Source organism: Oncorhynchus kisutch, linkage group LG14 (genome assembly GCF_002021735.2).
Source record: "Oncorhynchus kisutch isolate 150728-3 linkage group LG14, Okis_V2, whole genome shotgun sequence".
NCBI lineage: Eukaryota > Metazoa > Chordata > Actinopteri > Salmoniformes > Salmonidae > Oncorhynchus > Oncorhynchus kisutch.
The window spans coordinates 73371348-73385917 of NC_034187.2; the positions used below are offsets into that span (position 1 = coordinate 73371348).

General features: G+C 41.6%; 2 protein-coding genes across 2 annotated transcripts; one reads left to right on the forward strand and one right to left on the reverse strand.

Moving 5' to 3' along the window:
* The first annotated feature begins 204 nt into the window (after positions 1–204).
* LOC109904659 (homeobox protein Dlx6a) lies at positions 205–2953 on the forward strand. Its single transcript, XM_020501844.2, has 3 exons — positions 205–1058; positions 1697–1890; positions 2196–2953. The coding sequence occupies exons 1-3, from the start codon at positions 746–748 to the stop codon at positions 2436–2438; spliced, it is 750 nt and encodes a 249-aa protein (XP_020357433.1). The 5' UTR covers positions 205–745; the 3' UTR covers positions 2439–2953.
* A 3526-nt stretch (positions 2954–6479) lies between these two features.
* On the reverse strand, positions 6480–9288 carry LOC109904658 (homeobox protein Dlx5a). Its single transcript, XM_020501843.2, has 3 exons — positions 8478–9288; positions 7901–8085; positions 6480–7648 (listed from the first exon to the last, which is right to left on the reverse strand). Exons 1-3 carry the CDS (start codon positions 8839–8841, stop codon positions 7337–7339), a joined length of 861 nt encoding a protein of 286 aa, XP_020357432.1. The 5' UTR covers positions 8842–9288; the 3' UTR covers positions 6480–7336.
* Positions 9289–14570: the final 5282 nt, after the last annotated feature.

The following is a 14570-nucleotide window of genomic DNA, read 5'->3' on the forward strand; positions in this document are numbered from 1 at the left end:
AACCTTTTTTTCTAAGAGTGTAGGCCTACTGAATAAAGGATACAATCGGTTAACCACGACATCCACTCTTCCTGCAATAGGACTGCATTGTTGTTGTCATCTTGTTGATTTGTTGCATGTCATTTTCTTTGAATAACTTAATCATTACGACAGTATAGAAATTGTGTCAGTATATTTCCAGGGTGGTGATATGGTGTGTTCAAAATTATATTCGTTCGTTAGGCTAAATCAAACCGTGGGCTGTGCGTAATTTTGGGTTGAGGATTAATCCTTAAACAAATTGACTATTCCAAAGGGCTTCTATAATTATTATACAAGCTTCTTGCGTTTGACTATTGTCTGTAGGAATTAGGCTATCCTAGTTGTGGCTGCGGTGGGAGTTGGTAAGGTGGGTTAACTTGCGCTGAAGTCTCCGTGAAGCACACAACTGATGACGTTGGGTTGAATGACCAATCGGAAGGCGCTGCCCTTTGGAGACAAACCATTTTACTTGTAGTGTCTGCATCAAGTCTGGAAGCAAGGACTCAATTTTAACAGAATCCACCTTAAATCTCTGCCTTAACTTATGCCCACTTTGCGCCATACCGAGCGAGAAAATCAGAGGAGGGAAAAAATCGAAGAAACTGAGAAATTCAGGTGTTAATGGGACAATATCTGTCCGTTGAGGAGAGAGAGACAACAACACAGCGAGAAACCCCATTTGGACTTGAGAGAGGGGGTGAGTGCTCTCAAGGTAGGAAATTTGATGATGACCATGACTACGATGGCTGACGGTCTGGAGGCTCAAGACTCGTCAAAGTCAGCTTTCATGGAGTTTGGTCAGCAGTCTCACTCACAACAGAGCTCTCCGTCGATGGCCGCCAGCCACTACCCGCTGCACTGTCTCCATTCCGGGTCGCACCCAGCTCACCATCAGCACGATAACTCTTCGTACTCCGGCACCAATTCCTACAACAGGTCGCTACCGTACTCCTACGTGAGCCACCCCCACCACAGCCCGTACCTGCCGTCCTACCACAATAACACATCTGGCGGCCAGGCAAGGTTAGACGGCACAGGTAAGACGCTTTTCTGTATGTTGTATGCTGTATGTCGTTTTCATGAACAGCGATAAAAATGCGAATGCTTATTTATTTCTTATCAAACCGGTCAAGAACGAGATAAAGCCAAATAAACGTCCAGCAGATCATTGATCATTAATTTTGAAATTGTGTCTGAATTACATGTTATCTGTTGACGCGTTTTTTTTCTACATCGATGTTTATTTCATGGTGTCTCTTGCTTTAGAACACTCCCCCAGATTCCATTCTATGGCCATGCTTTGCACGGGGTATAATGACAAAAGAGGAATCCTCACGAATTATTCTTGGAATTAGGCGGTCTACTCGCTTTGAAAGTTGTAATTAGCATTTAATTGACATGTCATTATGAGCAATATCCTAAATATGACAGAGGATTCAAGGATGATTACAATCAGATTGAGCAAATGTGACATGTGAATATGTATGAGTGGTCTGGATTTAATATAACTAAATGTATCATGTTTTCCTTATTATATAGGCCTATTTAGCCATTTAAATTGGAACCTATTATAATCTACGAAATGAAAAAAACATGATTTGGGGATTCTTAACAATTTGTTGTGTAATATTTTTGGTGTTATGTAGTGGACTAACATTGCCCTTTTTTGTTGCAGAGCAGCAAAAAACAACAGTCATTGAAAACGGAGAAATTCGTTTCAACGGGAAAGGCAAGAAGATACGCAAACCTCGGACGATTTATTCTAGTTTGCAGCTTCAAGCTTTAAATCATCGTTTTCAGCAAACACAATACCTCGCCCTGCCAGAACGCGCTGAGCTGGCTGCTTCTCTCGGACTAACACAGACACAGGTATTTTCAACACAGGAATGATTATACAGAAGGGTATACATTATGGTATTATAATTAGCCATTTATTATCATGTATTACTCGTATTATTAGGCATATTATTAGCATGTATTATTATTATTACTAACCAACAATTGCTCTGGGTGTTGTGTTGCATTGTAATAATATCTTGTAGATGTTGTAATAATATTCAACATTTATATTGGTCTATAAGCCTATTTATTAACATGTAAATGAATACATATATGAATTATTTTAACATTATCTGTTATCTGGTCTTCCGTTGCCTTCCTGTTATCTCGTGCAGGTAAAGATATGGTTCCAGAATAAAAGGTCAAAGTTCAAGAAGCTGCTGAAGGCAGGTGGCAACCCGCACGAGAGCGACCCTACTATGCCTAGTTCCATCGGCCTGTCTCCCCGCTCTCCAGCAATTCCTCCCATATGGGACGTTTCAGCGTCCAGCAAAGGAGTAAACATGGCGGCCAACGGCTACATGCCGGGTTATTCTCACTGGTACTCCTCCCCACATCAAGAGACAATGCAGAGATAGACTGCGCAAAGGGCGGGGAGGCCCGAGGCCTGACTCGAGACTTTCGAACCTTCATAGTTTTACCTGCACAATTGATTTCCATCAGCCTCGAGACAGAAGTGTTGTCCCGATCGAACAGAGAGATTCCTTGGCGAAAGGGTCGGCTGCTTGTGAAGGCTACTTGGGGACAAAGTCTCTGTGATATGACACACGATAAAGGAACTAACCGTATTAACTTACCAATGACTGTTCAGTGGGATTGCCTTTGTTATGCTTTCATTCATGTCAACATCTGACTGTCAATATACCAAATATAGGCTATCACTGACATTTAGCCCAACACTTGGGCACGGAATGGACTACACTTGCGGGTTGAACATTATGCCATCTTATATTGTTGAAATCTAAACTTCACTTTGACTGAGTGTTTTTCTCGAACATGCAAAACAAAGCATTCTCTCTGTATATATATTCATCAATTTTAGTTGTACATACAATTTTTATGTTTTGTCTTTCATAAATGGAGTAAACCTTGAGTTAAAACAAAGTTTCGTGTTTTGTACGGAAAGATAACATGATTGATATATATCATACATGACTGATGAGCCATTCCTTGTCGAGGTCCTATGGACGTTCTAAAATGTAGCTCCCATAGGTTTTTCATTCAAATATTACAGGCTATCCATCATAACACTATGTTTCCTCTTCATAAAATATAAATGTCCAATGCACTGCAAACGAACAAAATAGCCTATAGTCAAATACATTAAACAACACTTGAGGAAATGAACTTACCCTGTTCCCGCTTTATCAATTTATCCCGCAAAAGATGGTCGCTCCATGTCCAGTTAATCTTGTGATTTTCTGCCTCAATTATTAGAAGTATTGACAAAATGTTTTTCTCCTCTCTGCCTGTCCTAAAGCAAGACGCTAAATGCCAAGCTCCACGGGATCGATCTTGAACAAAGCATCCAGCTGCAGTTCCGTTCAATATGAAGGAGATATTTGGGACAATTTATGTGTTTTATCCAAGTGAGGCTTTTTTTCCATTCTCATAAATGCAGGCATAATTAGGGTAATTTTTGATGCAAGCCCGCTGATTACAACGTTTTTACCGTCAAAGATAATTACCTGTAATTTTCTACCACTTTTAATACTAAAAGGCATCTTTATTTGGATTTGAGGTAGCACAGACGGAACAAAAGAGGGAAATTATTAGGTTATTCATATACAAATTGCTGAGAGCAGTGAACGTTTGGGATATTATGTGAAATTACAATGTTGAAAAGAAGAATGTGAAAGTGTCTGCAGCTGTCAAATCGTGGATGCCCCACTGGCACACAGTTTACCTGCATGGGCCCCACTTAACTAAAACCTACAGGCCCTATCACCACCATATCTATATGCCTATATTTGCAAATATATATATATATAGTCTGATTTATTGCCCAAACTCTCGTAAACAACCTTTCACTTAAAAAGTTCCTATATTTACCGAGAGTAACTCGTAAAGCAGAAAAGTGCGTGGTGTGCGGGATTTCTTCTACCAAAGTATTTTCACACCCAAAGGACTGCCCGCAAATCACTAGCTTTTACAATAAATAAGCTTATATCGTCATAAATCTGTCATGCATTTTAAAGGCTATTTTGAACATCGTTGCAATAGGAAGAGTCAATATGCATCAGAACTGTGAAAAGGCTCAAACAATGCACAGGTTTAATATTATGTAACTCAATTGATTCATATTATATGAACAAAAATATAGAGCTCAGATATAAAGCGGCTGGAAGTGACAGAGGGAACAGAAGACACAATGAGACAATCAGAACTAGAGCTAGAAGGGGGGGGGGGGGGATAAGGGAGGGAGGGAGGGAGATGACAACACTCCTGTGTGGTTTTCTGGCCAAGATATAGATTGATGCAATATGTTCCAGGATAACCTGATCATATTTGATCAGTTTGGCTTCTTGATTGCAATTGATTATGAAATCTGAATTGGCAAAGGTTCTCTTTGCATATAGGCCTATGGAAATAACAACAAGACAATGTTATTTCCATAGGCCTATATGCAAAGAGAGCCTTTGCCAATTCAGATTTCATAATCAATTGCAATCAAGAACGCCTGACAAATACATAGGCTAGAATGAAAGTCAAAGTCAATATTTACGGGCTAGTGTTGAACGCATGCTTCTCAGATTTTATCAATTTTCGTTGTTTTATTTAGCGCGTAAGACATTGGTTATTTATAACCTAAATAACCTAAAATAAGGTAGGTTAAAGCCTTTAGCCTAGGCTATACAAAACAAATGCAATCGGTATTTAAAAATTCTAAAGTAAGTATCCAACAATCTTTCATCAAGTGATTCACAGAGAAAAAACCGCCTTACCTTCATATGATTCTTTAGCCTACAATAGTGTTAGCAGTGGTCAAAAAGGTTGGACTTCGAATGGGAACACTGTCTGCAACAGTACACGGTTCTAGTGCTCGTGGTTGAGTAAGCATATCCAGGTGTGAAAGTGCTTGAACACGGTACCTCTTATATATTGCCTGCAAAATTAGCTGTTATTACTGTCACTGTTTAGTGATGGTGAGCTAGAAAAAAAGCATTCTGCAATCAAGAAGCAAGCGCATCTTTGCAAATTATAGATAATTGTCAATGTCCAGATTATGATAATGGAGGCCTAATCCTGGAGTATAATTATTTTTGAGTGTTACGGTTGAAGCTGTCCAGTAAAGCTAACTGTCATTATTTAGACTCGATTTGTAGGGGAGTGGAACATGTTCAGTTGGAATTTAACGGGGCTCTTGATATAATGGCATGGTGCGTGTGTGCGTGCGTGTGCGTGTCTCGGCGTGTGTGTGTGTGTGTGTGTGTGTGTGTGTGTGTGTGTGTGTGTGTGTGTGTGTGTGTGTGTGTGTGTGTGTGTGTGTGTGTGTGTGTGTGTGTTGGGGGACGGGGGGCGGAGGGGGCATAAACAGTAATATGAAAATCAAACGTAGAGTTCTCGAGCACTGGCACTGTAATTATGGGACCACGTGCACTACGTCGAGGTTTCGGATTAGCGTTCAGCAAACCAATGATTTCAGCTGAACATTCCCAAGTGCATTAGTTGTTTGCTACGGCTATATTCAGCCAGGACAGTCAGGTCCATGGGAAAATCAGAGGAGACGGGCATTCAGTTGCATGCACACCATGTTAACATTGGTGTATTGTGTATTATGCATTGATATCCTTAGGTCAGATGCTTCGCAACATTATTTTGTTTCCAGGCCAGATGTAGTTTGTGGTAAACGTGTCCTCTCCCTGTGTGTGTGTGTGTGTGTGTGTGTGTGTGTGTGTGTGTGTGTGTGTGTGTGTGTGTGTGTGTGTGTGTGTGTGTGTGTGTGTGTGTGTGTGTGTGTGTGTGTGTGTGTGTGTGTGTGTGTGTGTGTGTGTGTGTGTATATGCATAATGATAACCTGTTTTATGTAAAGTCTGGAACAAGAACCCAATTACAACACATTCATAGGCCTTGATTTTCGCTTCAGTGGAGTATAGTTTGTTTAGTGATATTCAGTGGCAACACTCGTTGTAGGAGGCCTACTGCTGGTAGCTAATGATATGTTCAAATGTTGAAGATTTTATTTTACCCGGAAGGTCTGACGGAGGTGGGCTGTGGCCGGGAGTGGCAGAGCTCTGGAGCCGGTTTGCCCCCACAGGAATGTAAATTGTCTCAGATCTTCGTACCGCCCATTCGCCTCCTCTCTGCCAGTCAAAGGAACTAATTCTAGGGCACAAAAAGAGAGCACGGCTGCAGACTGTCTGCCAGACGGACACCCATATTCTTTGGGGGAGGTTGGAATCCATATGCAACTCCAAAACACGAGACTGAAATGTGCTAACATGATTTAAATAATAGGCATAATAATACATGTATACTAGAATTAACCTGCAAGAAAATAGTATCAACAACAATGTCTGTATCTTTACAATAATCTGATTTAAATCGTGTGAATTATTGATTATTTTGTTTGGTTTACATCTCGATCACCACGGACAACAAGAAAAAACTAAATAATATGTTTTGTTATGACTGTTTAATAAAGTAGTAACAACAGCATACCAGGCCTTGAATATTTGTCTTTCAGAGGAACATCAATAGGCCTATACCTGCAATCAATTCATCCACATGTAACTGGATGTCAAAACCAATAAACTATCATAAACTATGATGCTCTCTTGGATACGGTTCTGTTTTAGTCCGTTATGGATCCGCTCAAAACATAATGTACTCTGGGCATGTAATATGCGCATAACCATAAAACAGGTTGTAGTACTAAACATGAAAAACTACATTACATGACACAAAACAAATCTAGCCTAACCTTTTGGCATACCAGCAGGTAACTCCCCCTGAGAATTCCGACTTGTTGAAAATGAAAAATAGCCTAATTGTAGGCCTATAGCTTAAGGTCAGTATACCCATCTCCGTGTTGATAGTTTTGTCCCCAAATTAATATTTAAAGTCAATCACAAATGTGCACAACTGACCAAATATGTCACGCAGACAGCCCAGGCAATTTATCTCGAGTTTGATCTGTACATGTATTTAAAGTATCTCAGAATATGGGCAAATTTTGTAATATTACGGTGTCATTGATTTTCAGTGCGAATAGCCTAATCATGAGGGAGGACTTGTGGGTAGGCTATCAGCAATTGTTTTTGTCTAAGTCATAATTCAGGAGGGTGTCATTAAAAGTCTCTGGGTTGCATTGTCGGTTTAAAACGTTTAATTTGTCTTCCAAAATGCAATAAATTACATGCACACATTTACACATTATACACGTTCTTCTATGACTGTCATCAATACATTGCATATTCCTCTGGACATTTTAAACACGAGTCCCATACAATGTAAATATTTGTTGAACTGGGTTTCAGTATAACGTCCCAGATCCAAGAACCAAAGAGTGCTGTATCGAGTTGGGGGCCTGGAGGTGAGAATTCATGGCACCAGCCGTGGAGTACCAAGATGCGGAGTTTTCCAAAAAGGTGGAGGCCGCGGGGTTGATGTTCTGCGCCTGGTGGCTGTGAGGCCTGGACGGGCCATGCGTGTCCCAGACGGCGGGGGACTGCGGAGAGTTGCATGCCATAGGGTCGCTGGAGCTCGGACTGTGTTCCGGTGGAAGCTCACCATTCTTCATAATTTTCTTCAGTTTCGACCTTTTGTTCTGGAACCAGATTTTGACCTGGGGATGGATGAGAAATATGTCAAAGTGAGTTAATAAATAACATCATATTAACATCCCAAAATGCCATTATACAAAAGTATGCATATGAATTAAGCTTTCAATAATTGTTAAAGAATTTATTACGCACACTTTACGCATTACATGTATATTGTAAACACAATGCAAATTTGAACTGATCATTTTGATTTAAAAAACTAGAACAGAATGAAAATGAACACTCAATGACATTTAGAAAAGTAACCTATTTACCTGCGTTTGCGTGAGTCCCAACGAAGCCGCGAGCTCTGCTCTCTCTGGCAGCGCGAGGTACTGTGTGTTCTGAAATCTCCGCTGCAGGGCAGCTAGCTGAAAACTGGAGTAGATTGTCCGTGGTTTTCTGACTTTCTTGGGCTTTCCGTTTACCATCCTCACTTCAGGTTCTGCTACTTCTTTTTCTGAAAGAAAGAAATCAATTGCTTTATATGTGGTGTACTAACAAAGTATTTGCATAACACAGTCATATTTCCTGGTTATTGCATCTATTTCAGAGCGGTCAAATCAAGAGGACGTCTGTCGATTTATAAGCGGATATCGAAGCTAATGCGTCTCGCAAAGAATCTAACTGGTAAAGGAAAAGTACGTCCTTTTTACAGAATAACTTCCGTCAAAACTTTGTGCCCCTTTACCCAAATTTGATTTAAAGAATTTTACCATGATGGAAAAATAGCCTACCTACCCCAGTTTGAAATACACGCATGTAAAAATCGTGTGAGGTCGAACACAACACAAATTTGATTCAATAATAATAATAGCCTAATACAAATACAATAAAACATTGTGTAATTACCTTGCGGACTTAATGGTTGTGGTTGTACTCTGCTATAAGTTCCAGCATATTGATGGTAAGCAGAGGCTGTGTATGCGCTGTAGTCTGGGTATGTTTTTGCAGGGTAATTTCCCGCAGATCCGTTTACGCCGTGGTACTGGTATTGATAGGCATTGAGAGGTTTCCCATACGAGGTGGAATTAGGCGAACAATAGCCATGGTGCACTGCTCCAGCCGGGCTATAGTAGCCAGAATCCGTGGCCGTAGACTCGGGTAGCGTAGGGGATTCCTGAGACGGGTGGTGCATTGTGGTGGAAACCTGAAAAGGGTTCTGGAAGTCGGCAGGTTTGAAACTCGGAATCCTTCGGTCGAATACTCCAGTCATAGTTCGAAAGCAGCAACGTTAAGTGGCAGTCTAACTCCAATGAGACGTCTGAAAGACTGACTGAAGACTACACTGGCATTGTGTGATATGTGCTTACACCGACGGGGTCTCTCGAACTTCTGCCAGCCCCTCAGCAAAGACTTGGTTAAATCCTAAATTGCGCTCTTACGCACTGCAGGGAGGATCTGGTTCCATTGGCCAAGGCGCGCAGACAGCATACACCCCAACTCGCTCGACCAGTTTGCCATAGGCGATATACGACTCAGGCTACTTTGTTGTGTTTTTACTATCAATCAAAACGGGCAATTAAACTGGGTGTCATGTCATCGATTGACATTTTAGGGTGGTAAATTGCAGTTTCCAAAACGTCCACAAGAATATATCAGTCTATCATGAGCTTCAGCATTAAAACATTACGACTGTTGTGTTGCCTGCCATTAATAATTCCGTTTTCGACAAGAAACGAAACAAAAAAATGAAATTACTACAGTATTTATCTTAAAATGTCTCATGATTGGACTTAATGCAGAGACAGAAATTAAACAGTTTCGATTGCCACAACATAAAATGCAGGTGATGCAACGAACAGATAAAACTAGATCTGTGTTTTCCTTGCATATTCATAAATGAAGAAGAAACAAGTGTTTTTGTGTGATTTTACCCCATATTGTCAGCCTAAAGGCCTATACGCCCATTCATGTGTAGGTCTATGTTAGTTTTAACGTCACTGCAAGGTCTACCTCATCGTCATAAAGATGAACATTTCTGCAGAAAATGTATTATTAGGCTATATCACACATTTCTCTTACCACGGTGAAAATCTATGGAAACTACCTAATTAAACTCGATTATTTGTCCCTCAACAACGGCCACGTTTAACCACACCGAAAATGCATTGAAACAACGGAAACAGACAACATTTTTTTTTTTTTGCACTATGTTCACTTAGCTCTGTGGATGTTGCACGCAACTGAACAACGTGCGTATTGTAGTAAAATGGCGCCGCTCGGTGGTGAATGAGGGAACGTAATCATTACTTGGTGCGACGCAGTGGAATTAGCGTCAGCCACACGCGACAAGACATTCCAAGAAAATATTTGGGGACCGGGCATCATTTGTAGCCGGATACTCAACGTAGTAGGCTATTGTTGTAGACTGTATGTAATCAATCAATAAAGACAAAAAAATGCCAAATCCAAAATAATGAAGTTCTTTAATTGTTTATAGGTCTATTCATTGTAGACCAACTCCATCCAGCATTTTGGATTTGAGATCAAACGTTTCATATGAGGCGACAGTACCGAATGTTAACTTTATTTGAGGGTATTTCCATACATATATGTTTTACCGTTCAGAATTGTTGCCCAATATTAACTGAATGGTGAATGATGACGAGTATTTTTCTTTTTAAGTCTGTAATAAAGATGTTTCTGAACATTTCTACATGAATCCTGATAATGTCATGAAAAATGAATAGGCCTAATGAGTGAGATGCCATTCAGAGGCTACAACAAAACATGCAAACTTTTCACCATTACCTAACAGGGGAGATTATCATTAACCACTAGTGTTGGACTAGTAACCGAAAGGTTGCAAGTTCAAATCCCCGAGCTGACAAGGTACAAATCTGTCATTCTGCCCCAGAACAGGCAGTTAACCCACTGTTCCTAGGCCGTCATTGAAAATAAGAATTTGTTTTTAACTGACTTCAAATCAAATCAAATCAAATTTATTTATATAGCCCTTCGTACATCAGCTGATATCTCAAAGTGCTGTACAGAAACCCAGCCTAAAACCCCAAACAGCAAGCAATGCAGGAGTAGAAGCACGGTGGCTAGGAAAAACTCCCTAGAAAGGCCAAAACCTAGGAAAAAACCTAGAGAGGAACCAGGCTATGTGGGGTGGCCAGTCCTCTTCTGGCTGTGCCGGGTGGAGATTATAACAGAACATGGCCAAGATGTTCAAATGTTCATAAATGACCAGCATGTTCGAATAATAAGAAGGCAGAACAGTTGAAACTGGAGCAGCTGCACGGCCAGGTGGACTGGGGACAGCAAGGAGTCATCATGTCAGGTAATCCTGGGGCATGGTCCTAGGGCTCAGGTCCTCCGAGAGAGAGAAAGAAAGAGAGAAGGAGAGAATTAGAGAACGCACACTTAGATTCACACAGGACACCGAATAGGACAGGAGAAGTACTCCAGATATAACAAACTGACCCTAGCCCCCCGACACATAAACTACTGCAGCATAAATACTGGAGGCTGAGACAGGAGGGGTCAGGAGACACTGTGGACCCATCCGAGGACACCCCTGGACAGGGCCAAACAGGAAGGATATAACCCCACCCACTTTGCCAAAGCACAGCCCCCACACCACTAGAGGGATATCTTCAACCACCAACTTACCATCCTGAGACAGGGCCGAGTATAGCCCACAAAGATCTCCGTCATGGCACAACCCAAGGGGGGGCGCCAACCCAGACAGGATGACCACATGCCTAGTTAAATAAAATAAAATAATATAAAATAAAAATTGGAGGAGGGGGGGGGGGGGTATAATCTTTGTGCCTCTGTAACCTTCTCACTCATCATTATTCATGATTGTCCATAATCATGGTAGCATCCACATTAATGTATACTGAACTAAAATATACATGCAATATTTAAAGTGTTAGGAGGAGAAGCACTGCAGTACTTAATGCAGCTGGTGGCCACACCAGATACTGACTGTTACTTTTTGTGTTAGTCACATGTCTGTGGAACTTGTTCAGTTTATGTCTCATTTGTTGAATCTTGCTATGTTCATACAAATATTTACACATGTTAAGTTTTCTGAAAATAAACGCAGTTGACAGTAAGAGGACGTTTCTTTTTTTGCTGAGTTTATTCTTACTTACAATAAAACGGGTACCAAATTGGCACAGGACATTATTCTGTTCCTATTGGGAAAAACATAATCCAAAGCATAATCAACTGCAAATGCATCCAACGAGTTTGTAAAGTCACAAGCTTGACGTAATCATTGCTTGATAGAAATATGGGACTAAACACTTAAAATGTTGACTCCTTTAATACACAATAAGTTAATTTATTCAAATACTTGGCCTCTAAACCTTCAAGCTGCATACTGGACCCTATTCCAACTAAACTACTGAAAGTGCTGCTTCCTGTGCTCGGCCCTCCTATGTTGAACATAATAAATGGCTCTCTATCCACCGGATGTGTACCAAACTCACTAAAAGTGGCAGTAATAAAGCCTCTCCTGAAAAAGCCAAACCTTGACCCAGAAAATATAAAAAACGATCGGCCTATATTGAATCTTCCATTCCTCTCAAAAACATTAGAAAAGGCTGTTGCGCAGCAACTCACTGCCTTCCTGAAGACAAACAACGTATACGAAATGCTTCAGTCTGGTTTTAGACCCCATCATAGCACTGAGACTGCACTTGTGAAGGTGGTAAATGACATTTTAATAGCATCAGACCGAGGCTCTGCATCTGTCCTTGTGCTCCTAGACCTTAGTGCTGCTTTTGATACCATCGATCACCACATTTTTTTGGAGAGATTGGAAACCCAAATTGGTCTACACGGACAAGTTCTGGCCTGGTTTAGATCTTATCTATCAGTTTGTCTCTGTGAATGGTTTGTCCTCTGACAAATCAACTGTAAACTGTACATTTCGGTGTTCCTCAAGGTTCCGTTTTAGGACCACTATTGTTTTCACTATATATTTTACCTCTTGGGGATGTCATTCGAAAACATAATGTTAACTTTCACTGCTATGCGGATGACACACAGCTGTACATTTCAATGAAACATGGTGAAGCCCCAAAATTGCCCTCGCTAGAAGCCTGTGTTTCAGACATAAGGAAGTGGATGGCTGCAAACTTTCTACTTTTAAACTCGGACAAAACAGAGATGCTTGTTCTAGGTCCCAAGAAACAAAGAGATCTTCTGTTGAATCTGACAATTCATCTTAATGGTTGTACAGTCGTCTCAAATAAAACTGTGAAGGACCTCGGCGTTACTCTGGACCCTGATCTCTCTTTTGACGAACACATCAAGACTGTTTCAAGGACAGCTTTTTTCCATCTACGTAACATTGCAAAAATCAGAAACGTTCTCTCCAAAAATGATGCAGAAAAATGAATCCATGCTTTTGTTACTTCTAGGTTAGACTACTGCAATGCTCTACTTTCCGGCTACCCGGATAAAGCACTAAATAAACTTCAGTTAGTGCTAAATACGGCTGCTAGAATCCTGACTAGAACCCCAAAATTTGATCATATTACTCCAGTGCTAGCTAGCCTCCCTACACTGGCTTCCTCTCAAGGCAAGGGCTGATTTCAAGGTTTTACTGCTAACATACAAAGCATGACATGGGCTTGCTCCTACCTATCTCTCTGATTTGGTCCAGCCGTATATACCTACACGTACGCTACGGTCACAAGACGCAGGCCTCCTAATTGTCCCTAGAATTTCTAAGCAAACAGCTGGAGGCAGGGCCTTCTCCTATAGAGCTCCATTTTTATGGAATGGTCTGCCTACCCATGTGAGAGACGCAAACTCGGTCTCAAACTTTAAGTCTTTACTGAAGACTCATCTCTTCCGTGGGTCATATGATTGAGTGTAGTCTGGCCCAGGAGTGTGAAGGTGAACGGAAAGGCTCTGGAGCAACGAACCTCCCTTGCTGTCTCTGCCTGGCCGGTTCCCCTCTTTCCACTGGGATTCTCTGCCTCTAACCCTATTACAGGGGCTGAGTCACTGGCTTACTGGGGCTCTCTCATGCCGTCCCTGGAAGGGGTGCGTCACCTGAGTGGGTTGATTCACTGATGTGATCTTCCTGTCTGGGTTGGCGCCCCCCCTTGGGTTGTGCCGTGGCGGAGATCTTTGTGGGCTATACTCCGCCTTGTCTCAGGATGGTAAGTTGGTGGTTGAAGATATCCCTCTAGTCGTGTGGGGGCTGTGCTTTGGCAAAGTGGGTGGGGTTATATGGTTCCTGTTTGGCCCTGTCCGGGGGTATCATCGGATGGGGCCACAGTGTCTCCTGACCCCTCCTGTCTCAGCCTCCAGTATTTATGTGCAGTAGTTTGTGTCGGGGGGCTAGGGTCAGTTTGTTATATCTGGAGTACTTCGCCTGTCCTATCCGGTGTCCTGTGTGAATTTAAGTATGCTCTCTCTAATTCTCTCTTTCTTTCTCTCTCTCGGAGGACCTGAGCCCTAGGACCATGCCTCAGGACTACCTGACATGATGACTCCTTGCTGTCCCCAGTCCACCTGGCTGTGCTGCTGCTCCAGTTTCAACTGTTCTGCCTTATTATTATTGGACCATGCTGGTCATTTATGAACATTTGAACATCTTGGCCATGTTCTGTTATAATCTCCACCCGGCACAGCCAGAAGAGGACTGGCCACCCCACATAGCCTGGTTCCTCTCTAGGTTTCTTCCTAGGTTTTGGCCTTTCTAGGGAGTTTTTCCTAGCCACCGTGCTTCTACACCTGCATTGCTTGCTGTTTGGGGTTTTAGGCTGGGTTTCTGTACAGCACTTTGAGATATCAGCTGATGTACGAAGGGCTATATAAATACATTTGATTTTGATTTGAAATACTTCAAATGGGGAGACTAGATACATAAAGTGCTTTCATTTCTAAATGGTAAAACAGATAGGAAAGGGGGATACCTAGTCAGTAGTAAAACTGAATGCATTCAACAGAAATGTGTCTTCCGCA

What these genes read in the sequence shown, in the direction of transcription:
- LOC109904659 (XM_020501844.2), top strand. Translation starts at nt 746, where the DNA reads ATGATGACCATGACTACGATGGCTGACGGTCTGGAGGCTCAAGACTCG. An exon ending in GGCAAGGTTAGACGGCACAG is followed by an intron (nt 1,059 to 1,696) that starts GTAAGACGCTTT and finishes TTTTTGTTGCAG; the next exon opens with AGCAGCAAAAAACAACAGTC. An exon ending in TCGGACTAACACAGACACAG is followed by an intron (nt 1,891 to 2,195) that starts GTATTTTCAACA and finishes TATCTCGTGCAG; the next exon opens with GTAAAGATATGGTTCCAGAA.
- LOC109904658 (XM_020501843.2), bottom strand. Translation starts at nt 8,841, where the DNA reads ATGACTGGAGTATTCGACCGAAGGATTCCGAGTTTCAAACCTGCCGAC. An exon ending in ACAACCATTAAGTCCGCAAG is followed by an intron (nt 8,086 to 8,477) that starts GTAATTACACAA and finishes TCTTTCTTTCAG; the next exon opens with AAAAAGAAGTAGCAGAACCT. An exon ending in TGGGACTCACGCAAACGCAG is followed by an intron (nt 7,649 to 7,900) that starts GTAAATAGGTTA and finishes ATCCATCCCCAG; the next exon opens with GTCAAAATCTGGTTCCAGAA.